The sequence below is a fragment of the Danio rerio genome, chromosome 23 (assembly GCF_052040795.2).
Source record: "Danio rerio strain M-AB ecotype USA chromosome 23, GRCz13ab, whole genome shotgun sequence".
Classification (NCBI taxonomy): Eukaryota; Metazoa; Chordata; class Actinopteri; order Cypriniformes; family Danionidae; genus Danio; species Danio rerio.
Window position 1 is genome coordinate 50,067,501 of NC_141043.1, and position 26,703 is coordinate 50,094,203.

The 26,703-nt window shown below is 40.5% G+C and overlaps 1 protein-coding gene across 3 annotated transcripts in view; it reads right to left on the minus strand.

The window, feature by feature from the left end:
- col24a1 (collagen type XXIV alpha 1) overlaps nucleotides 1-26,703 on the minus strand; it is a 140,791-nt gene that overhangs the window by 49,832 nt on the left and 64,256 nt on the right. For all 3 annotated transcript variants that reach the window (XR_015524176.1, XR_015524177.1, XM_087307931.1), the window contains exons 8-19: nucleotides 24,372-24,416; nucleotides 19,731-19,784; nucleotides 19,449-19,493; nucleotides 17,311-17,364; nucleotides 15,084-15,128; nucleotides 13,935-13,988; nucleotides 11,925-11,969; nucleotides 5,018-5,071; nucleotides 4,893-4,937; nucleotides 4,338-4,391; nucleotides 2,759-2,812; nucleotides 2,589-2,642 (exon numbers count right to left, since the gene is read on the minus strand). Coding sequence is in view for 1 of the 3 variants with exons in the window: in XM_087307931.1 (XP_087164057.1) it covers nucleotides 2,589-2,642; nucleotides 2,759-2,812; nucleotides 4,338-4,391; nucleotides 4,893-4,937; nucleotides 5,018-5,071; nucleotides 11,925-11,969; nucleotides 13,935-13,988; nucleotides 15,084-15,128; nucleotides 17,311-17,364; nucleotides 19,449-19,493; nucleotides 19,731-19,784; nucleotides 24,372-24,416 (603 nt within the window). In the remaining 2 variants the exon portion in view is untranslated. The remainder of the gene's footprint in view (nucleotides 1-2,588; nucleotides 2,643-2,758; nucleotides 2,813-4,337; nucleotides 4,392-4,892; nucleotides 4,938-5,017; nucleotides 5,072-11,924; nucleotides 11,970-13,934; nucleotides 13,989-15,083; nucleotides 15,129-17,310; nucleotides 17,365-19,448; nucleotides 19,494-19,730; nucleotides 19,785-24,371; nucleotides 24,417-26,703) is intronic.

The window sequence follows — 26,703 nt, forward strand, 5'->3', positions numbered from 1 at the left end:
ACACACACTTCAGCTCATTCACTGACGCCTGTAAACAGCTGTAGTCTGATGGAGGTTTTGTTGCAATAAACTGGTTTTTACATCTGATAGCCACATGCCACTGCCATTGACATCAATGAGAATGCTAACGGCTAACCTTCTCCAGCTATTATAAAGCTCTGCTACATATTAAACCCAAACAGACTGCAAACCAAAGCACAAAATCCACAAACATTCATGTGTCAAAACGTCTATAAATCTTTTATATGTTGCGTGTTTGTTTATGAAGCGTTTAAAAACAGAGCTGTGTTGGGCTCGGAGGATGCTAATCCACTACATAAGCACATCTGCTCATATTCGTTCAACTTATTTTAAAGCGTTTAACTACAGATACTATTGAGGGAGAACTACATTACCCATGATGCTGTGCAGGAAATCAACCAATTAGACAGCTGCAGTTACAAAAGTTCACTAAAAAGACCTTTAACTCCGCCCACTGCCATGAAGCCCTGATAATAATGGGGTGTGTGTGTGTATATACACAGCTGAAGTCAATTATTCACCCCCCCCCCCCTCAGGTTTTCCTGAGTAGAGTTGGCTTAATCCATTAAGGCATCATGCTACAGTACCAAACACATGCTCACAGCTCATTTCATAAAGGGGTACAGAAACTGAAGTAAAACGCAACCAGGCATCTCCAGCTCTGCTCATGTACCACCTCTTCGTCCATTCCTGAATATGCATGAGTATCAACACAACAGGCTCCGCCCACTAACCTCTTCACAAACCTACAGGTGACGATTTGCTTATCTGCCTATAATCATTGAACCAAGACTTTTTAGAATCGCAATGAGAACAAGGAGAATGTAAACCTTTACCCAGACGTTACACATGTGAAGTAATGAGAAAGAACAATTCACTGTATTCTATATCACTCCGCTGCTCATCCGTTTGCACTGGCTGCCAGTTGCTGCTCGCATCAAATTCAGAGCTCTGATGTTTGCTTACAAAGCGACTTCTGGCTTTGCTCCTTCTTATCTGCTCTCACTTCTGCAGATGTATGTGCCCTCCAGAAACTTGCGTTCTGTGAATGAACGTCGCCTCGTGGTTCCATCCCAAAGAGGGAAGAAATCACTTTCCCGAACTCTCGCATTCAATCTGCCCAGTTGGTGGAATGAACTCCCTAACTGCATCAGAACGGCAGAGTCACTCGCTGTCTTCAAGAAACCACTAAAAACTCAACTATTTAGTCTCCACTTCACTTCCTAACCTGCAATTGCCTCTCTGACTCCACCAATAACTACAAAAAATAAATAAATAAATTTACTAATGCTTTCCTTCTTAGACTTTACAGACCTGAAACTTGCCTATAGCACTTATTCATTGTTGCACTAATAGTTGTGTAAATTGCTCCCTTGTCCTCACTTGTAAGTCGCTTTGGATAAAAGAGTCTGCTAAATGTAAATGTAAATATAAATGTATATATATATATATATATATATATATATATATATATATATATATATATATATATATATATATATATGCAAAGACAGGAAAACATTCTTGTAGTAACCTAGACATAAAAATAAGTCTTGAAGGCCAAGTGTCTCATGAGTTTATATTTTAAATGAGACTTCTGCAAAAGCTTTTCAGAGACTATACCAGTGTATATCAGTGAGACTATATCAGAGCTCTTCTCTGCTTCACCACCAGAGGCATCTTATCAAACATGAGCTTCCCAAACTAAAACAGTAACAGTTGCTGGACAATTCGCTCTGTATTCTACACTTTGGGCTTTACTATCTATCATCTAGATGCCCAAAGTAGGGCCCGTGGGCCAAAGCCAGCCCATTGTAACCTTTGATTTGGCCCACCATCCCATCTGAGAGGAGAGTGAGTATGATGGAGAGGGTTACGGCCAATGCCTTTATCACAGAGATCCTCATTTGTAATTTCACGTGACTATTTCTGATCATTTTATTGCTGAGCTACAAAAAAAGCAAACTGAAATGAAAGGTTTCAATCAAATGTTGTGAATAAATCAGATATATTATAATGTAAACACTGTCACTCGACACATAGAGGACTATGCAGAGGACAGCAGTGAGCAAATCAGGCAAAAACAACTGTAATTCTGCTATAAATGAGACTTTTACTCTAATAAGTTCATTATTAAAGCTATAAAATACAGTGTTAGTTAATATAAAGCAGTTTTGTCCTGTCTTTTTTAAACATTATTAAATAAATGAGCAAATTATCCATGGCAGCTATATTTACCTTCAGCCCACTAGCCTCAGTCAGGTTTGGTTTTTGGCCCTTCATAAGAAAAAGTTTGTGCACCCCTGATCCAGAGCTTACAATGCTCAAAATGAAAAGGTTATAGACATGATATGATACAGAAGTCAAACTGTGAGCAGATCACTGCCAAATCGCTCAAATACTCCAATAGAGTGAGCACAAGCTTAAATAGAGTATGTGCCTTAATAATCTTAAATCAGTCATAATTTCTAGACAAGCACAACATAGAGTCCTGTTTTCAGAAATAATGAGTGAAAATGAACAGAGTTTCTCCTTAACACAGAGAATAATCTGACAATAATCCTCACCTCAGGTCCTGGAGGCCCCGGAGGCCCCTGCGGCCCCGCTTCACCTGTTTTCCCCTTTAGAGAGAGAGAGAGAGAGAGAGAGACAGAGAGAGAGAGAGACAGAGAGAGAGAGAATCTGCTGTAAACATCATCATCATCATCATCATCAACAGAAGAACAGGTGGTCTTACCTGAACCCCCGGTTTTCCTCGTGGTCCTGTTGGTCCAGGATTACCAGCCGCTCCCTATACACACACACACACACACACACACACACACACACACACACACACACACACACACACACACACACACACACACACACACAGATCATATAAATCCGGGCTTTGTTGACACACACTCATTCTCTTCATGTGATGGTGATTTGTCAACTGTAAATTAGATTGTAAACACATTTTCAAGGGTTAAAATAAGAAATGTGTAACAGCACTATTTTTACATGTCTTATTTAAATATTTTATAAATATATGTACAGTATATTCATTCATTCATTCATTTTCTTGTCGGCTTAGTCCCTTTATAAATCCGGTCGCCACAGCGGAATGAACCGCCAACTTATCCAGCAAGTTTTTATGCAGAGCGGATGCCCTTCCAGCTACAACCCATCTCTGGGAAACACCCACACACACATTCACACACACACTACGGACAATTTAGCCAACCCAATTCACCTGTACCGCATGTGTTTGGACTGTGGGGGAAACCGAAGCACCCGGAGGAAACCCACGCCAACACGGGGAGAACATGCAAACTCCACACAGAAACGCTAACTGAGCCGAGGCAAATGAATATATAAGGGAAAAACCTTACACAAAACTCTATCAGGAGGAAAGTCAAGAGGAACAACACATATTTAACGTTTGGTTGGGATTCTGGAGTTTGTAATTGACAGTTTTTCACATTCACTATGAGTTTTTTCAATACATTTAACAAGTTTCCTAAACTCTGTACACCACTCTAAACACATTTGCTGTTGCTTTGACACAACGTGCCTCCAGTTAACACCAGTTTAAAACACACAAGCTCAACCAAGACCAACAATGTGATGATACAGACACATGTACAGATGCTTTCACACAGTATATGAGAGCAGAGAACATCATGATCTACACACAACTCATACAGGCTAAAGTCAACGTGAACAGCAGCTCATAGTGTGGATTAAACACTCATATATTCCCTGTATTTTATTCCACCGCCAATGAGAAACAGCTTATTACAGTTATGCAAATACATAAATCACAGCAGATTGGCATGTCGGAAGCACACTCAGGTGTTGAGGTGTTTCCCATCACACGATCATCGGTTCTAGAAGAGACTCTGGAGGTTTGTGAAAGGAGCAGTGAGCACATCAAAGAACTCCGTCACCAGTGCGTCCAATGCTGTGTTTAACATGCTTTCTAGCAATATTAAAGCCATTTACTACTAATTGAACATCATAGACCTGTAAAAGCTAAATTTACACCTAAACATCATTTATTCCAGAGCAATTCCCACAATCCTGAGACACGAGTCAACAGATGCAGACCATTATGATGATCAGCGGACACGTGTGCACTTACAGCCCAGCACACACACACACACACACATGCACACACGCACACCAGTGTGTTTGTGTGTACGTGAGTGTGTGTGTGTGTGTGTGTGTGTGCGTTTTACTGTGTGAAACTTGTATCTGTGAGAGTGGGAGTGTGTGTGTGGATGCATATGAGTGTGTGTGTGTGTGTGTGTGGTTAATCTGATGTTCACCTTGTCTCCCGGGTAACCCGATTCTCCCGGTTCTCCTCTCAGGCCTGGTTCACCCTGAATCACACAGCAGCACAGATTATAAACACAGAACACACACACACACACACGCAGAACAAAACCACTATCGACACACACACACCGAACCATTGCATGCACACACACACACACACACACACACACCCTTTCTTCAGATTATAGTGAAAGAGTGGTGAGAATATTGTAGAAATGTTCAGGTTTAGTCGAATAACACTGATCAAAATGAAGATCAAACTCCTGAAGCTGTGCTCGAGGACAGAATAACTCTCTAGAAGCGGACGTGTGTTATTATCTGACACCGCTGACTCACACTTTAAAGTCTAAACCTGCGTAAGACATCTGTGTACATGCTTCAGAACACAAAAGGTTTTATATCAGGACACTGCTTGTCCAGTGAAAGGTCGTCTTGAAATGGATATTCAGTGTAAAGACAGAAGAGCTGAAGGAGAACATCCGTATCTGTGCAAAAGTCAACCCTAATTTGCATATTCACTGCAATAATAGAAATATTTAAATCACCTTATCACCTTTCATTCCAGGAGGCCCCGCCCCTCCGCCCAGGCCCTGCCAATCAGAGAAGAAGAGCTTCAGTGTGCAGCCAATGAGATCAGAGATGTGAGCTTTAATCAGGGGACGGACGTTACCTGAGCTCCCACAATACCTGGCAACCCACGCGGACCCTCAGGCCCTGAATCACCCTGAAGAAGAACAAGAAGAAGAAGAAGAGGAGAGAGAGAGAAAGAGAGAGAGAGAGAGAGAGAGAGAGAGAGAGAGAGAGAGGGATTAAATTTATCTGCTACAACTGCAATACTGCATTAAACATCAGTGAATACATCAGTGTGTCCATCCACTGAGAGACAGCAGGAGAACATCCTCAGCTCCTGCTCGACTGGAGAAAACCTCAGGCAGAGAAGTGCAGGCTGATGCCTTCAGATGAGCTTTATAGCAGTATTATTATCAGATTACAAGATTACCCCTCTCAGTTGCATGGATATACACATTTCATGCACATCTTGAAGCATTTTTTGAAGTATTTTTATGCAATAATATAAAATGTGCAGAAAAATGGGTGGATGGAGACACGTTTCTGAGCACAAACCTGAATAAAAGAAGACAAATAATGTAATATTCTAAAATAACGTTTAAAAAGCTATTAGTTACTAGTTAAAGGTGCTGTGTGTGAGTGTGTGACTCTTCTGCATCATATAAACAGCAGCATGTGTGTGCAGATATTCAGAATCATGCTCAGTGAACACTCCTGTTAATCTCAAACTCAATGCTGGAGTCAGATGTGAACCGGAACAGCTGCCTTGTTTTGGTCTCTTTAACCCGCCCACTGCCAGTTTAGCCAATTATATTCCAGCACACGGGTTGCCAGATGGTGGAAAACAGCATATTTCATTCAGTCATTCAGTCAGGAAGACTCTCAAAGCATGCATATATGTCTGAAATGCGCCCTCTGGTGGACAGCAGCAGACTCTGAAATGAGATGCAGATTCAGAGTTCCACATGAGGTTATTAATGAGCAAATAATATAGATATTATAAGTGTAAACATTAGATAAGCAGGTCACACTGTAACCCTCTGTCCTAACAGCACACTACATGACGAGATATGCAGTGATGAGCAGTTTGGCAGTTTGCAGCAGAGGAAACAGGACAGAACTTAAACACAGCCATTCAGAATAGAGCACTCACTGCACTCCAGCACAACACTGAGCTTTATACTCTGATGAACACATATTAAAGCTCTTGAACAGGATTAATGTAGATGCTGAATCACTGATATGTGTTGTGATATGTGAGTCTCAGTTCTGAAGTTCAGTTTCAGATGCTTTATTGTGTTCTCCAGATCTGAGCTGAACTCTCTGCTGCTGCTGTCAGTAGTGTGCTGATAATGTCCTGTCAGACTCACATTATCAGCATCTAACACTGAATACAGCACATGAGCTGTAGCTGAGCTGATCACTGTCAGTGTTCTGCTGTTCAGCTGAAACAGAATCTGTTTCTAATATATACATTTCTGCTGTTGTCAATCTGGCAACCTGCGCTTGTGTTTGTTTTGATCCAAGAGTGCAATACCTGGTTCAACCACTGGGTGTCAAACTTACACACTGCACCTGTAAATAATAATAAATAATAATAGTAAATAATTAATAAAAATTAATAAAAATAAATGATGGAAACTAATAACCTTTTCCTAATTTTGATTGTATGCAGTAACGTGCACTTTCTGTAGAGCAGCTGTGGATCAATGAAGCGTCACATGTTGAGCAAGTCCATCAGTGAGGAAAGAATAATTAATAGTATTTTCATTTTCACCATCACCACTCATGACTGCGGTTTGACCATACAAATGTAGGCTGTTTGCCCTTTATTAGAGTCGCAGTTCAAGTTCATCCACATTGCCACAAACACACACTGCTCAAAACAAAAGAGGATTGGAGTTGTATTTAGATAGGGAACTGATTTTTAGTGATGGTTATAATTCTTTAACTGGTAAAATAATATTGAAGGAAGACAGCTGGAGAGCCACACGTTTTTGGTCAAAGAGCTGCATGTGGCACGAGAGCTATAGGTTCCCTACCACAGGTCTAATATAATAATGCATTAAATATAGCTGCAAGCAGCAATTCAGGGGCCGAGCACTTCATATGCAGAATGAGCAGAGCAGAGGCCAAGAACAGCGAGGATAGTAAAGAGCATCAGACAATGTCAAACAATGAGCTTTTAAATACAGGTGAAGTGTGTAATGTCCGACAGACAAAAGAGCTGACAGGGATAAATCAGACATGATCAGACTCGGCATGCTCCGCCGCATGGAAACACACCAATTTTATGAATTTTGGACAAACGGTTGAGAAGCCATTTTTGTTTCTCTGAACCACTAGAGGGCAGTGCACTGAAACTCTGCATATAACCTCAGACCATAGTTGTTATAACACACACCAAGTTTAGTGTGAACTTATGAATGCACTACAGAGATATCTCCTCAAGTGCATTCTCACTGCTCTGTTACATTTATTCGCAAGTTAAACGAAAACGGTTCGTCTAATTAACTTAAATTCCATAACATTTGGTCAGCGTGGTCCGTAGATCATGTGATTCAATTTTGGTTAAAATCAGATAAACAGCCGGACGAGTTTGATCAAACAGGTCTAGCAAAAACATCCAAATAGCGAAAAAATTCCAATTGTGTTAAAATCAGACTGAGCCACAGGAAAAAAATAAAATCAGTGATTTCAGATTGATTTTGTGTTCTGAAGGTTTGAGAATCTGCGATTTCTGATATGTTTTGTGCTGAGATTGTTTAAGAATCAATGATTTTAGGTAGCTTTTGTGTTCTGATTATTTAAAATCAATGATTTCAGGTTGATTTTGTGTTGTGATTATTTTAAAATCAATGATTTCAGGTTGATTTTGTGTTGTGATTATTTCAAAATCAATGATTTCAGGTTGATTTTGTGTTGTGATTATTTCAAAATCGATGATTTCAGGTTGATTTTGTGTTGTGATTATTTCAAAATCAACAGTTTCAGTTTAATTTTGTGTTGTGATTATTTTAAAATCAATGATTTCAGGTTGATTTTGTGTTGTGATTATTTCAAAATCAATGATTACAGGTTGATTTTGTGTTGTAATGATTTCAAAATAAATGATTTCAGGTTGATTTTGTGTTGTGATTATTTCAAAATCAATGATTTCAGGTTGATTTTGTGTTGTGATTATTTCAAAATCAATGATTTCAGGTTGATTTTGTGTTGTGATAATTTCAAAATCAATGATTACAGGTTGATTTTGTGTTGTAATGATTTCAAAATCAATTATTTCAGTTTAATTTTGTGTTGTGATTATTTCAAAATCAATGATTTCAGGTTGATTTTGTGCTGAGATTGTTTGAGAATCAGTGATTTGAGATTGAGTGTGTGTCCTGAAGCTGTATTTGAGCTGACGCTGAAGGTGTGTTTTCTCAGATCTGTGGTTGTTGTGTTCTGACTCTGTACTGAGATCAGTCCAGAACCTTCTGCCAACAGGAGATCAATAATCCTGTGTGTGTGTCCTGGAGTTTGCTAGATGGCGCTAGAGAGTCTGAGTTAGAGACTTCCTGTTTGCTCTGGTTAATGTTGAGACTGTCCTCTATCATTGTGCCAAATTAAACAACTTTTGCTCATCCAGTTATATGTGCTGCCATTCACATCCAGCGGAAGAAACGGAAACGAAATCATAACAATAATAATAGTAATAGGAATGCCAAGGAAAACAATAGATGCCTACACACCTGCAGCGCTTGGCTCTTAATTATATAATGATTACTAATATATCTCTATGTTCTGAATAGTTTGACCAAAGTACAAAGAAAACTTTCATCTGATTATGTGAAGATATGCAGATAAGAAGCCAAATAATTGACATTTAAATAATGTATAGTATATTAAACACTCCCTGACTGAAGTGTTGTGAGAAATCCACCTTCTGACACTTTTACACTTCATCAACTAGAAGACCAGATATTATCTGCTGCTCTTACAACATACAGCACATATATGGTAATGATATACAGTAATACACTTTAAATATTCTCAGTTTCGCCTATTTTTGTTGGTTGACTCTGTATTTTATGCTGATATTGATTATTCATTAAACATCATTTGTTTAATCAGTTGTTTTTGTTTATTTGTTATGGCCTTTTTCTTCATGGGGGCTCGTCCGGGATGTAATATGCAATATAAATACAGCATATGATATAAATATTCTCAGTTTAGCTTCTGTTTATTTATCCTAATATTGAATTTTCATTATGCAGTGTTTCTAATCAGTGTTTGTATTATTTCACTTGGGGAGATATCCGTAAGACGATAACATTTCAAAAGCCAACATTTCTCAAATCTCCTCATTGATTCATATTTCGTCCTGTTTTCCTTCATCTAACACATCCTCATATAATGCAGGGTATGAGCTGTACATGTCATCCTGCTTTGCTGGTCTTCTTGCATGTGTTCTGCATTAGTGTCTGGATCCTGATGATGCTGTTCAACATTTCATTGGTTAAAAGTGAATTTCACGGCTGTAAAACGCAGATCAGCTCCTCTCCGCGATCAGCAGAGCTCAGAGACACAGAGCAGCATCATGAAAACTCATCAGAGACGGCTGTAAATCTGACATCTCTGTCCACTCTGAGACAAGTGTGTGTTTTAAAGACACAACCAGAACACTATACACTGAAAACACTCAGAATTGAACACGTTATGTGGGTTAGTTATTAAACTTAATCAAATTTAAGATAAAATCTAAACAAATTTTCATTTAATGCAAGAACAATTTGAGAAGTTGCATTATTTAGGCTTAATAAACAACAAATACACAGAAAAATTAACTAAACTGCAGCTTAAATGAAAATACTAAACAGAATGTAATTCAGCATATACTGTACAAAAAATGGCCAATCAGTTCCCAAATCAAATCTTTATAAATAATAAAAAAACAATAAATAAAATCTATACAGTAATAAAATGAACCACATTTTAGATGTAACACAGAATTCTCCAGAAACAAATCTCCTCAGGGAACGACTGAACTCAGTTAAAGGAGTACTTTTATTAGTTTCCATTGTTTCTACTGGTTTCACTTTTTCACTGGTTTGATGAGGGCAACTGGCTCTTAAACGCAATGGGAGACGAGACTCTGACTGGTTTCCAGCAGGTTATGCTCAGAAGGCACTCATTACTGATAAAGAGAACAGGAGCAGACCTTTTAGAGAGTTTATCTCATCGTTAAACTAGCAGAAGTGAATTTAGACGCACTGTAAGTGCATCGTGTGTTCTCAGTTCAATAAAACAGGGCTTCATATATCAGACTGTGATTAACCGTGTCTCTGTGACCCTGACACAGCTCTGTGTTTTCTGAAGTCATTAATACTGATGTGATGTTGAGTGAGATTGTGCTTTCATCTCTCCTGAACCAGGATATTCTGGCCAAAAGCAGAGGTTTATCAGGTTTATCTCTGCTGCTGAAGTGTTCGGTGGCTGAACTGAGGCCAGGACACACACACAGGATTATTAATCTCCTGTTGGCAGAAGATTCTGGACTGATCTCAGTTCAGTAGCAGAACACACTGCTGAAAACCAGCCATATTCTCAAACAATCACAGCACAAACCCAACCTAAAATCATTGATTTAGAAATAATCACAACACAAAATTAACCTGAAATCATTGATTCTCAAACAATCTCAGCACAAAACCAATCTGAAATCACAGATTCTCCAAAGATTTTGGTACACAATCAATCTAAAATCATTGATTTTTTTAACATTCAAAACAAAATCAATCAGAAATCATGTATTCTCAAACCTTCAGAACACAAAATCTATCTAAAATCACTGATTGTTAAACAATCTCAGCACAAAATCAATCAGAAATCATTGATTATCAAACCTTCAGAACACAAAATCAATCTGAAATCACTGACTCAAACAATAATAGCAAAAAATCAATCTGAAATCACTTATTCTCCTAAAATGACAGCACAAAATCTATCTGATATCACTAATTCACAAACCATCAGAACACAAAATCAATCTAAAAATGACTGATTCAAACAATCTCAGCACATGATCAATCAGAAATCACTGATTCTCAAACAATCTCAGCACAAAATCAATCAGAAAACAATAATGCACAAACCTTCAGAGCACAAAACCAATCTGAAATCACTGATTCTTAAACAATCTCAGCACAAAATCAATCAGAAATCATTGATTCTCTAAAAACGACAGCACAAAATCAATCTGAACTCACTGACTCAAACAATAATAGCACAAAATCAATCTGAACTCACTGATTCTTAAACAATCTCAGCACAAAATCAATCAGAAATCATTGATTCTCTAAAAACGACAGCACAAAATCAATCTGAACTCACTGACTCAAACAATAATAGCACAAAACCAATCTGAACTCACTGATTCTTAAACAATCTCAGCACAAAATCAATCAGAAATCATTGATTCTCTAAAAACGACAGCACAAAATCAATCAGAAAACAATAATGCACAAACCTTCAGAGCACAAAACCAATCTGAACTCACTGATTCTTAAACAATCTCAGCACAAAATCAATCAGAAATCATTGATTCTCTAAAAACGACAGCACAAAATGAATCTGAAATCACTGACTCTTAAACCTTCAGAGCACAAAATCAATCAGAAAACAATAATGCACAAACCATCAGAACACAAAATCAATCAGAAATCATTGATTCTCTAAAAATGACAGCACAAAATCAATCTGAAATCACAGAGTGTGTGTGTGTGTGTGTGTGTGTGTGTCCAGCTGAAATGTTCAGTCATGTGGTGTCTTGTGAAGTGTTCTGTGATGTTGATTAGCTGTGCGGCACGCTGCTGACTGTTCCTCTGAGTCGCTCCAGCACACATCATTACTCTAATCTCATCAGAATGAAGCTGATTTGAGATCAGAGTGTGTATGTGTCTATGAGATAGCGTGTTTGTGTCTCTGTGTGTGTGATTGTTTATGTGTGTGTGTTTGAGACTCACTCTCAGGCCTGGGAATCCACTGCTGCCGGTTCCCCCGACGGGCCCCTGAAACACACAACACAACATCACAACCTGTGCATATACACACACACACACACACACATACACACACAGTTTGTTCTGTTGACGTGCACAGAGCTGCTGGAGTTACAGTAAACAGCACTTGGAGACGCTCAGGTGCAACACTGTCAATGCGAGCGCACAATGAAGAAGATGCCCAGAGGAGATATGAACGTGGAGCTGCTGACTGCTCTGCTGAACACTACTCATCTGTTCATCACTAGAGCTGGAGCTGCTGCTTGAGACATCCATGCATGTTTGAGTCACCAGCGACTTTAACAACAAGCGTGTCAACTTTACCTTCTCCTTCTGTGTTATAAGAGGGTGTCAGAAGCTGAATGTTGTGTAGCGCCATCTACTGTCAAGAAGTGATTTTGCACACTCTTCTGCTCAACGACAGGGAAAACCGACTGGGTTTGAATCCAGAAAACATCTCGAAAACGCTGACGATAAACGGAAACGAAAAGCGTACTAAAATGTACTAATAAGACAGAACGAATTAGCAGCTATATGAAAAAGTTAGGAATTGCCGTGAGATTGTGTTGGTTTTTCACATGACTTTCACCACTGTCACATGACTGTATGCTCCTGTGTACCCCTGCTCACGTCATGTGTTCTTCCTGATGGGATAGCAGTCTGATGTGAGAAGCACTGGTGTAAACGTACAGACGGATCTACACCTGATCTATGACACCTGTGCTATGTTCATCATTTTAAACTCCTTCATGAGCCGGTACTGGGCCGTGACCTGGTGGTTGTGCTTTAGGTGATGTAGCCTAGCTCAATGTGTATATATAGCACCAGATTAAAAAATAGACTTTATTCCTGGAGACTAAATGTACATATATCAGACAGCTGATCAGAGAAAACACACACCAACAGGTCCTACATGTGGTAGAGATTAGTTCTGCAAGATAAGACACAAGTTAAGGTGGTGAAAGAAACATCAGTGTTTGGATGTCAAAGTTTTGGCACCGAATCGATTTGCATTTTGCCGTGTTTTATGATGATTTGAACATAAACAAGTCTGTATCTTTGAAATGCTCCAGCTAATTGGAATGAAAATTGGTGCGTGCCTTTTCCATCATGCCCTGATGGTCTATGAGTAGTTTAGGGACAGCGCCACCTACTGGTCAAGAGATTCTGAATTTTAAATAAGCCATGACATCTAAAAACACGAATGAGATTATGAACACGACACAGCCTCACTTTTCATATTTATAAAACTCTTTATTCATTCATTCATTCATTCATTCATTCATTCATTTTCTTGTCGGCTTAGTCCCTTTATTAATCCACAGCGGAATGAACCGCCAACTTATCCAGCAAGTTTTTACGCAGCGGATGCCCTTCCAGCCGCAACCCATCTCTGGGAAACATCCACACACACTCATACACAACGGACAATTTAGCCTACCCAATTCACCTGTACCACATGTGTTTGGACTGTGGGGGAAACCGAAGCACCCGGAGGAAACTCACGCGTAGGCAGGGAGAACATGCAAACTCCACACAGAAACGCCAACTGAGCCGAGTTTCAAACCAGTGACCTTCTTGCTGTGAGGCGACAGCACTACCTACTGCGCCACTGCCTCGCCCACACTCTTTATCGTTATCTATATTGCTGTAATTTACACCTAATGATCCGTTCTGCAGAACAGTATTGTCATGTGTGTATCAGGTGTGAAACTGAACTTACAGGTGGAGATTCTGAAAAATGAAAGCAGAAAGTGGCTGATTTTTATATTGGGTGATTTAAGAAAAAGCCACTACATTTTTCCTTCTGCTAATTTTTCTAGGTTTTCCTTCTGCTGTCAGAGCGGTACCCAGGTCAATTTCGACCAGTAAGTCAACAGGAGGGTTAATAATTAAAGGTGTGCACACTTTTCCACATGAAAACACAGAACATTTGTAAAATAAGACACAAAGTGCTGTAGAAGACACACTCACCTGATTTCCATCTGGTCCCGGAGGTCCTCGTTCTCCCGGGTCTCCCACCACCCCCTGTGAAAGCATCAGATCAGCAGTCTGTCAGTGTTTGTGTCCTGAGGAGACGCGGTCTGCATGCTGACACGCTCACGTTACTGTCAAAGAATCTGCTGTTTTTTCTGCATGTTTGCTTGTGTCTGTCGTCGCCCAGAGGCTCTGGATGTCTTTCATCCGGCCGGGAGAAGCTTTGATTAATGATCCTGCAGCAGCAGACGGCGGGCGCGCGCCCAGCTGGCATCACACACTGGATCTGGGCTGTGATTTTAGGATTTCAGCCTTTCGTACAGTAAAGAGAAACCTGCTCCAGCGGCTCTCTGGAGCTCTGACAGGTCTCAAATCAGCTCTGATATATGCGCGTGTCAAATCATCATATTCATGTGTAGACTGACTACATTATAGAGTTCTCAGATATCACAACTATTGAATGAAAAACACTTCACAGACTCGATAAATAATAAATAGAATAGAAATAATACTTTTGAAGTAGTCCAGTACTGTATACTGCATCACTGCAGATGAACCTGTGTGTGTTGTTCAGTTGTTTTCATCCACTCTGGGGGATTTTTGAGTCTTAATTTGGGCACAACTATCTCTGTGTTTCAGCTAAGGGAATGATTTTTGCTGACAAATCTTATTTTGACACATATTTTGGAAAAATACTCTGGAAAACTCTGTACATCAACACACTCTGGGCAAAGTGACTACCTTTTATAATGGAAGTCAATGGAGGAAAAGCAGCACCAACATCACCAATGGGACAGACAGACACACATACACGCACACGCACACACACACACACACACACACATACACATACACACACACACGCACGCACGCACGCACGCACGCACGCACACAATCACAAACACACGCGCACGCGCACGTGCACGCGCACGCACGCACACACACACGCATTAGAGCGATGTTTCTTTACTAATGTACACTTTTATAGTTCTCATAAGCTCTTCCATCTGCAGTATTGCCACCGGCTCTCCAGCTGTCCAGCAGATGACAACAACACATCCTTTCTTCAGTTTCCCTCTTCCTTTATCCACGAATACATCATCTGTTGTGAATATGCATGACTCATTAGCATACTAATGTCTTTACCTGTCTTCCTTTGGGACCTGTGTTTCCTCTAGGACCCGGAACTCCCTGAAACACACATCATTGCGGTTAGTAAACACTGAATCTTCATCAATGCGCATGTCAGTCAACAGGGGACTAACGTCAGTCAAAGCAACTGTGAATCTGCTCTCATCACCATGTTCAGCGTCAGCGAAACACGTCCAAACCTCACTGCTGTTGGCGGGATTTCACTTTCTGATACTTCTGAAGTATAAACTAGCCTAATATGTGTAATAAACCTGCCCTAACCCATCTGAGACTCAACGCTACAGTCAGCTCTTCTGCTTTGTGAATGTGCGCCCCATGTCGGAATGTCTGGCTGTGTTTTGATTTGTGTAACTCCGCCCACTGCCCGTTCAGACAATTAAATCACAGCACCCCAGGTTGCCAGATGGTGGAAAACAGTGTAATTGGTTTCAGTCATGAAGGAGGACAAAAGCAGACGCAGAAAACTCCTAAAGATTCAGAGTTATTAAAATACACACATCATTAGCAAACAGTATAAATATTATAAGCATAGCTGAGCAGATTACAGTGTATGACTCGACCTTCTTTACAATCGTATCTCTTTGGCATCAATCTGGCAACCTGGAGTGTGTCAGTCTCAGGATTGGCTCTGATGTTTTACATTTGGACTGCAATACCAAGTTCAACCACTAGTTACAACAATCCTACCTAAAGCAAATTTTAAGGGTTTGTTCACACAAAAATGGTGATTCAGCCATTAATTACTCGCCCTCATGTCATTCCAAACCCACAAATAAACATAATTCTGAGAGTTCACCCTCAGCTGATGATCGATTATAGAGCTTGTTAGGCATGCTGTTCCAGGAGAGAGCCCTGAGCTCATAAGATCCTCGAGCCTGGGGCTCCCTCCCGTTTGCAAGGCGAGAGGGGAGTTTGAGCGCAGGCAGATGTGTAGAACTCCCCTGGTGTAGTAGCTGATGAACAGATAGTGATCACTCTTAAGAGATAACCACTGACTAGGAGCATGTCTATGTGCTGATTAGTCAATTAACTTAAGCTGCATGTTTTTAGATGGTGGGAGGAAACCAGGGGGGAAACCTACATGAGCACGGAGAGAATGGGTAAACTCTGGTGTGCTCAACCCTGTTCCTGGAGAGCTACCTTCCTTCAGATTTCAGTTGCAACCCTTATCAAACACACCTGTTTGTAGTTATCAAGTGCTGCTCAGGTCCTAATTAATTGTTTCAGGTGTGTTCGATCAAGGTTGGAGCTGAACTCTGTGGGAAGGTAGGTCTCCAGGACCAGGGTTGAGCACCCCTGATCTAAACAGTCCATGCGTCAGTATTGGTTCAATCAGGGTGCAAATTACAGAGGGATTTGACCACCATAATTAATGCTTGAACCCCCCAGACAGGGATGTGGGAAAATATTGGCAGCATTGCAGGCATGCAAATTTGTCCCTGTTTGGCAAACTGCATCATTTAATATATCAAAAACAGGTGGTTTGTGAAACTAGTTTGTTGGAATAACCCATCACTGGTTATTCAACCCCTGAAAACACTGATATAAAGTTTGATTGATAAATGAGATGTAATTGAATTAAAGACCCTCTTGATAGACACTGCTCTAAATCATATTCATAAAGCTACGAGAATACGTTTGTGCACAAAAACTAAAATAACGACTTTATTTTTCATCTCTTTATAAAATTGTGATTGAACCACTGAGGAAGTGATATAAGATGCTTTTCTCCATGTATTTGGTTCATTTCTGGACTTGCTGTCTATAAAGGGTCAGAGATCTCTTGAAGTTCATCAAACATCTTCATTTGTGTTCTGAAGATGGTCTCAGGGGTTTGGAACAACATGAGGGAGAGTAAACCATTTCAGAGCTTCTTCATTGTGCAACAGCTTGCCAAAATTATTATTATTGTGCACTGCTGTGCAGTTCAAAAGCCATTGCATATTACACTGAAAATCAGATCAAACATGTAAGAATGTTTCCAGGATAACTGCAAAGAAATACACCAAAACATTATAGAAGCAGCTTCTGCATCAACAAACAAACATGTCAGAATCATTAATGAGTGAACTGTCCCTTTAAGAGTCTCTTCGTTCCCTTTAATAACCCTGACTAAAGCGGAGGAGCATGGTGTAGTCTACGGTTAGCTGCTTTGCTTTAATGAGCTTGTTTCCTGCACCTCATTAGCATTATTATTTTACATCTGTGTGTTTCTACTCACTCTCTCTCCTTCCAGTCCTGGCGGTCCCGCAACTCCTGGTGGTCCGATGAAGCCCTGATACAGAAACACAAACAAGTCACCACTAGATAAAACCTGCATGTTTAGTCCTCCATCTGTCATCAGATCATTCCTGAATATTGCTCAGAGAATTCTGATCTCATGCTGGTGTAAACTGCTCTCTGATGCTGCATTCATTTATAGCGCATGAAGAAAATCAGGGACTCGGAGGAAAACACAAGTCTGTATCTTTAAACGCCCCAACAAATTGGAACGGAAATTGGTGCGTGTGTTCTCTATCATGTCTTGATGGTATATGAGAAGTTTAGGGACAGCGCCACCAACTGGCCAAGAGATTCTGAATTTTAAATGAGACATGACATCTAAAAAACGTCTATTAAACAACTAAACTACACAGCCTCACTTCTCACACTGTATTATCTATACTGCTGTAACTTACACCTAATGATCCATTCTGCAGAACAGTATTGTCATGTCTGTATCAGGTGTGAAACCTGATCTCTTCCACATGTTGAACAGCAGACACACACATCATTCATGGTGTTTGTGTTTGCTGCGGGCTGGTGGAGCTCTATATGCGCTGTTCTTCTTTCTTGTTAAGTGAGATCACATGTACTATCGGTCAAAGATGAAAGATTCAGCCCTCCTCCTGTCTGTGCACATTCCAGAGCCGCGGCACATGGCCAGATGCTGAAAAAGAGCCTGTGTTTCTGAAACATGAACATCTCGGATCTCGACACACGCTGCAGATGATCAGTGTTATGCACTATACAATTGTTTTAGATGATATCTGAGGGGAGATTTGGTTCTGAGTTTACAGTCAATCTGTTTGGATGCATTTGGATGTGGCTTGCTTCTTCTACAGTAGTTTTTCCTGTCCTTAAAGGCGTAGTTCACACACAATCTTTAATTTGTTCCCCTGGAGTGTTTCCAAATCTTCTTCTTTCTTCTTTTGGGCACAAAGATGAGATTCTGACGAAACCTGTAAACACTGTCTTGAGCTGTAGGAAAAACTAATACTATTGAATAGTGAATAGTTACAGCTTTCTTCACAATATAATCTTTGTGTTCAACTATTGGTGTGTAAATGTAAGAGTTAACGGTGTGTAAATGATAAGATTTCTTTTGGCTGAATTATTGAAATTGGTCAACAGCCAAAAATCAAAAATCATTATAAAAATGTATTATAAATACTGAAAAATCAAAACTTCAAGATATTTTAAACTGATTTTCAGCAGCAACTATTGGAGAAAGCCTGACAAAAATATCAGATATTAAAAATACATTTCATTTGATTGATTGATTGACTTATTGATTGATTGGTTGATTGGTTGATTTAGTGTGTTGCTGCTACTAACAGGAACTATTCAGGACTTAGGGAATTGCCTAGATTGAAGATGATAATCTATATTTTTTGCACAACAAAATTAAATTAATAAATAAATAATGTCAAACATGTACTGTATTTATAAACAAGCTAAAAAATCCCGAACTTTGACTTTGTTTGAAACTCATTTTCAGCTTAAACTTTTGAATACAATCGGATTTATCTTTATAATGTTCATTCATTCATTCATTTTCTTGTCAGCTTAGTCCCTTTATTAATCCAGGGTCGCCACAGTGGAATGAACCGCCAACTTATCCAGCAAGTTTTTACGCAGTGGATGCCCTTCCAGCTGCAACCCATCTCTGGGAAACATACACTCATACACTACGGACAATTTAGCCTACTCAATTCACCTGTACCGCATGTGTTTGGACTGTGGGGGAAACCGCAGCACCCGGAGGAAACCCATGCGAAGGCAGGGAGAACATGCAAACTCCACACAGAAACTGCAACTGAGCCGAGGTTCGAACCAGCGATCTTCTTGCTGTGAGGCGACAGCACTACCTACTGCGCCACTGCCTCGCCTCTTTATAGTGTTGTTGCTAATAAATACACAGATTTCTGCCCCTAAATGTTGAAATTAACAGCAGCCAATATTGTGAATTAAGTGCTGAGTCACAGAGTCAGCGCAGTTTACAAATCTCCGTTTCTATTGATATTGATATACCTATTAATATACTCAGAGTTTGAGAGGAAAACATTAGCCTATTATTAGAAGAACTGCTACACGTACGTTGACACCTTTAGGTCCCGGGTTTCCCTCTGGTCCAACCAAACCCTGTGAGACAGGAGACATCAGTACATCAACAGTAACATCCAGGCAGCTGACATGCAATGTAGAGATACTAAATCCAGTGTAAATGTGTAACGATGCTTTCAGACGAGTACAATTATTTTGGTGGCCAAAAGAGCATCAATGTGTGAGTGTCAAACAGACCTCAAGACTAAATCGGTTAGTATTTGTACATGTATTTTGCTATGCTGTATGCATTATTGTGGATGTTGGTCACTGCACCTGCCTGCCAGGGTAACCCGCCGCCCCAGACACGCCTGGCAACCCTGGCAAACCCTGAGGAGAGAGAAAGAGAAGCGTGAATGAGGGATGATGGCGTCTGCCAGCGGATGAATAGAGCTGCTATTGTTCATCTTTCTGTGAGCGTCTGCGGCTGACCCTGGCCCATGTCCATCTCTGCAGATAAAGACGGAGCTTTGTGACTCAATCAAACTCTCCGTGTATTGAGTTCCAAACCTTCCGGACGCACTTATTGAGGAGGCACAAAGGTACAACTCACAGATCTGTTTAATGCCATGTCAAACACACACAGAGCGCCACGCACAGAGAGAGACAGAGTTAAACCAAAGTCCATCAAAAGAAAGTCAATTCACTCGGTGGCCATCTTCCCTGCTGAAAAATCCAGCTTAAACCAGCCTAGGCTGGTTAGCTGGTTTTAGCTGGTCGACCTGCCTGGTTTTAGAGGGGTTTTGCCCACTTGCAGGCTGGTTTCCAGCCATTTTCAGCCTGGTCTTAGCTGGTCAGGGTGGAAAGTGACCAGCTAAACCATCTAAAACCAGCTGGACCATCCTGGTTTAAGCTGGACATAGCTGGTTTTGGCTGGGCTCCCTGCCTGTCCAGCTATAACCAAGCTGGAAATGGCTGAAAACCAGCCTGCAAGTGGGCAAAACCCCTCTAAAACCAGGCGGGTGGACCAGCTAAAACCAGCCAACCGTCCTAGGCTGGTTTAAGCTGGATTTTTCAGCAGGGTTGAAAGTTTCTCAGGCATTCAGATGAATGGGGACATATCAAACTCAAAAACTGCTTGCCAAGCGTATGATTAACTTGCATATATGGAATCTAACAATGTCTGTCTTTTAAATAAAGCTTCTAAACGTTCAAATTAAAAGCTAAAAATGCCCAAGATAATGCACACTTGATGAGATGGTCATGACACTGACCGCATTTACAGCTGTTTCTAGTAATCTGCCAATCTAACTACTGTATGTATTCACCCTAAGAATCAACTTATGTGTTGATCATAATATCCAGCTTGGTCTTGATCGTAAATGTCTTAAACCGGTTTGTTTACAAGTGTGTGGCTGCTTCTGTCATGTGATTTGGGTTGAATGAGGTCATGAGGTCAGACTGTACCTTGTGTTTGTTTCATATGGATCACAAAACCAACCTAAAACATTTGCTTCAAGTGCAGTTGGTTGATTTAGGAGAAGAGATGTCAGCTTTAGGTAGATATGTTTACAGTGTAGTGTGAAAAGGGACAAAAGGTGGGCTGTGTCATATCTGCCTTTATTGAGCTTTACATTGTGTCCTAAAATCAAGCAATGCAGCACTGCAACAGGCTGTCTTTTCTGTGTTAAAAGGAGTTTCTGTATTTTAGAAAGCATTTTTATTTCTGCCATGTCCCGACAGAATAAGCATGACATAAAGTACAAGGACAAAGATCACCTCAGGTGCTGATTATGTGCTGTACTCAGTGTTCAATGCTCCCACTGTCAGAGTAAACACATTTTATCCAGCCCATTCACTGAATGCTATGTTTGGACATTTTACAACATTTTTAATACTGAAAGCAGCAGCAGATCTTATATCCTAAATGAAATAAACAACTGACAGACGGTGTAAAAATGAAAGTCAAAACTGAGACTCAAACCAACAACATCACTCACTCAGTAGCCTATTACTGATGTTTAACAGCTTTAGGACGCACTCACACTAGGCTATCCGAACCATGCCCGGGCATGTTTACTGTTTGTTTGACAAGTGTGAGTGCTCCAAATAGGGCTTAGTTGCGGGTCGGCAGGCTGGCCCCAGCCCGGTTGGAAGAGGTGTGCCATTGCGTAGTTCGGTTGGGCTTTGCCACGATATGCTTGTAGAGTTAAGTGTAAAGCTGTGTTCACACCAGACGTGGAACGGGCGGATAAATCGCAATATTTGCACTTAAATTCATGTGTGAACATTTGGAGTTTACTCACTTCATTCGTGCCTCAAATTCACTGAGCAATAGACACAGATTTGCATGATGGGCAGGGATTCTGTCTGCCCGGTGACGCTAGCTTCACTGCTAAATGGCTAACATGGATTTTATTAATAACAGTGTTTATGTGCTTTAGGAAGGCTGAAAAACAGCGTGGATTTGTTTGGAGCCGTGTCTGAGTCCACTAGATCTTTCATAGGTGCAGCAGCTCTGTGAGCTCATCAACTCCTCCAGAAACTGAACCTGGATGATGGAGGCTTTCAGCTGTGCTTCAGACTGAGCCCAGCCCGGTTTAATCAACTGTTGTCCGGTGTCTGTAGGAGGATTTCCCCCCTGGACAACAACAACAGGCGCTACATAAGCATGCCCCCTACAAGAGAAAGCTCCTGATTGATTAATGCTGCACGAATGTCCATTGAAGCTCAGACTTTCGAACTCGATCGAGTTAAACATGGCAATCGCGCAAATCGCACAACTTGCGTAACTCGCGTGTATCGCACCACAGGATGTGTGTTCGTATTTTTGCATTGACTGAACATGTAAATCACTCACGCTTGATGGTTCTTCCGCGTCTGGTGTAAACAGCATAAAGTGTATCTGAACCCGAAACTGAAGACGAGACGTGACTTTAAGGGGCTGTTTGATATGAATAGATAAATCATTCTTCCTGAACACGAGCTGTCAGAGTTTATTAAAGACACAAACCTCTCACTGCACCACAGCTGCACCTTCAGCACACCTCCTCATACCTGCAGCAGCAGGACTTGATGATTGTTTATGAACGCCAGCAGTGGCGGATCTGTGTGTCAAACGACTTCAAATAATATAAAACAACAGAAATAAAGCGATGTCCACTGTGCTGAGCGAGAGCACTTCTCTTCTGTTAAACTGAACAGTCCATCATCGATGACGGAAGCGTGCCCCAGCTCGAGAGGAAAAACTGCAATATGAGTGCAGGACGAGGGGGAGAGGGGAGGAGGGACAACAGCACTTTGGCACGGTTCAAGACAACTGCATCTAATGAGAGTACACCCTGAATGTGTGTTCTTCAGATTGAAAGCCTTTAACATTAGATTGGGAGTGCAGTGGCTGCTTTATATGTTTCTGTCATGTTGCATTTGATGCAGGCAGACATGACGCTTGTTGCATCTTGTGTTGTAAGGTCACGGTTTTCCCCACAAAACACAGACACACATATGCTGACTCATGTATTTGCATATTTTGACCATAAATGCATTTGTACTTTATGTACATGTGTGATATGATCATTACTATAAAGAAGAAGTCTAAATTATTCTTATTTTTTTACTTTTATTTGCTGCATTTTTATGGTTTTGGGGTTTAAATAATTATTATTTAAAACTTTCCATTGTATCCACATATCAATATTTGGGAATCGGTCTGGACTCTCACCTCACTGATTGTAACCATGTTCAAAATGTTTGTTTATGGCAAAATTAGGACAAATTTGTCTTTTTCTGTTTCAGAAACTGATCTGCATGCCATAATCTTGTCTACCTTGTCTTTCTGTCTGCCTATTTGGTCTCTCACAACAAACGATATCTTGGAGCCGATAGCTAGACTGTACAATAGGGCCTATAAGATACACAACAGACTTTCTGGATAGACACATCACTGTTTTGCTTTATAACTTTCTAAAGCTTTAACATTTCAAAACTACATTATGAACACAGGTATTAAACTGTACTATCAAGTTTTAAATAGCTCTACCTCAGCAGCCCTTTGTGCATTGGTACCAAAACTCAACACAAGGACTGATCGTTCCACCAGATCTGCAACAAATGGATGTTTGCCAGTACCGCTTTTAAAAACTGTTATGGACAGAGATCTTTCTTTTATGTTTTCACAAGAGTCTGGAACGAGATCCCACAACATCTCAAAACAATACCAACACTGAGACTTTTTAAGAAAACCCATGCTCGTCATCTGATGGTCAACTATCGCTGTAGCCACTGAGATAGTAGCCTGCTTTTCTTGATCTCATATGTTTGGTGATTGTTTGTACTGTGTTGATGGATGAGATGTCTGTCTGTTTTTATGTTATGCAGAGCAGGAACCTGCTGAAAAACAGCATTCATGCTGAGTCAGGCCCGATTATCTTTTAATCTTTTCCTGTTTAAAAATTATAAATAAATAAATAAATAAATTATACTTGTATTACTAAAATTGTTGCTCAAAAGTAAATTGTGCAAACACTAAACTTTACTCACTGCTAAACATGTTCTGTTCACTCTGATAATGTTCAGCGCTCCACATGGAGACCTCTGGAGTTGAGATCAGCTGTATTGGTCTACTGTGCTTATGCATGCTATAGTTTGCTAGAGCTGTTGTTGTGCACTGCTATAGTTTCTAAACTTGTTATACTGAAACTTAATAAAGATGCAAACACTATTTATCCAAGATAACTGCAAAGAAATGCACTGTAATCCTTATAGAAGCATCTTCTGCATCAGTAAGCAGCACTTATATGTTCCTTCATGTAGCTGAAACAGCACACAACACCGTCTGACTCGTGTAGCTGGAAGTGTCCTAACCCTGTTGTAGATCTACAAGTAGGACAGCTCACGCTTCATCTGAACACTAAACGATTGAAGCAGCAGCTGAAAATAGGAATTCGAGATGACATTTGGTGCGTTTCATCAACTCACCTGTTCTCCGGGCAGACCTGCGGGTCCTGGATAGCCTTTGGGACCCTACAATGGAGGAAAACAGATGCGGATTATGATCGAATGTTACAGAAAACACCAGCATGAACACAAAGCTCAATACTCCCACATATCCCCGCAGAGGTGTGTGGACTCGCTATCCTATCCACATCTCTGGGGATTATGTTGCCTAAAGTTCCAGTGGCCTCAGATAAGACTAATAGCCCTGAAGAATTTCCCCAGAACTGTCAAAACCCTTTAAAGCTTCCCCGATCTGACAGCTCCAGCTTCAGCCGTGGAGAAAGACAAGTCCCGACAGTGGAGCAGGAGGAGGTCAGAACTACTCACACACACACACACACACACACACACACTACAGAGTCACGTCTGCAGATTAATCTCCACATCGAACGCTTGAATGTTCAGGGGTGATGGTGAGGTCTGTCTGCCAGCAGGTGGCGCTGTGTGTCGAGCGCAGGGCTTTTTAAGTGTGGTGCAATCCTGTGGAAAATCCTCCAGGCCAGCGAGAGGACAGCGATGCGTCAGAGGTCAGAGGTCAGCCTGATTTACGGCCAGCACTATCTCTGCTCTCGCTCTGTAAATGTTTGAGTGCTCCAGATACACGAATGAGCAATAAAAACAGCATTTAGACGAACCGCTGGAGTTCAGCAAGCTCAGTATCAAAGAGTCCGGCGTTCAGTAGGAGAGAGAGCTGGATAATCTCACATATAACTCATGACACAGCTGGATCAGTGGACTTTCAGCAGCACGAGCTCAAAACAACATCAAACTGGCATCCTGACGAACATCAGCGGCAGAAATGCACATGGGTTTGATGTCACAAGCTTGACGTCCATTTGACATCCACACACTGACGCTCTTATGACCACCAAAACACACTTTACACTGGACTTTGTAGACCTATGATGCATGTAAACTAGCTTAATGTTAGAATGACATCAAACTGATGTCCAACGCTGGCATCACAAACACGGCAATGTAACCTGTAATTATCTGTGATGTTGGACGTGTTTTTGACACCAGTGTTAGATGTCAATATGATGTTGTTTCAGCATCGAGTTCATCAATTCACATCAAACCCTCTTGCATTTTGTACAAGTTTTTTAAAACATGTTTTTTAATGTTGTTTTGACCTTAAAGCTGCCCGCTGGGCTGTTATACATCCAAACTAAATCAAATGAAACCGCAATGAATGCAACTGGAAATGTGCCAGAATATACACTATTTTATAAACAAAAGAGCCAACTGGTTATAATAAACCTCTCAGAAACCTTGATGATGTTAAAAATATTCATTCATTCATTTTCTTTTCGGCTTAGTCCCCTTATTATTAGGGGTTGCCATAGTGGAATGAACCACCAACTATTCCAGCATATGTTTTACACAGAGGATGCTCTTCCAGCTGCAACCCAGTACTGGGAAACACCCATACAAACTCATTTATTGAAATATATTATATTATATTATATTTGACATCCACACACTGATGCCCTTTTGACCACCAAAATACACATTTACACAGGATTTTTGTAGCACTACAGTGCATGTAAACTACCTTAATTTAGATGTCAAATTGATGTATTTTCAACATTATGCCATCAAATATTGACCTCTAACGTAAGCGTCAAAAACACATCTGTAATGTAATCTGCATTCGATGTTTCGACATGCCAATGTGAGATGTCAATTTGATGATGCTTTGAAATCAAGTTCATCATTTGACTCAAATCTACTGGCATTTTGGACATGTTTTGGGCGTATTTTTGATGTTGTTTTGTCCTCAAGCTGCCCGCTGAGCTGTTATACATCCATATTAAATCAAACGGCTGACTACATTAATATAAATGTAGCTTGACATGTGCTAGAATATGTCCCATTTTATAATCAATATGGTCAATTGGTTGTAATAAACCTCTCAGTGAGGAACCTTGATGACAAAAAAACATTATGTCATACATGCAAATGGGTTTGTTGTCAAAACCTTGACGTCCATTTGACATCCACACACTGATGCCCTTTTGATGACCAAAACACATCTACTGGATTTTGGAGCCCTACAATGCATGTAAACTAGCTTAATGTTAAAAATACATCAAATTATGCCATCAAAAATTTACCTTTAATTTAAGGGTCATAAACCCGTCAATGTAATCTGCGATCGATGTTTTGATGCCAATGTCAGAGGTCAATTTGATGTTGTTTTGGCATCAAGTTCATCAGTTGACTCAAATCTATTTTGCGTTTTTGACATGTTTTTGACGTGCTGAGCTGCCCGCTGGGTTATAATGCATCCATATTAAATTAAAGGAGACTG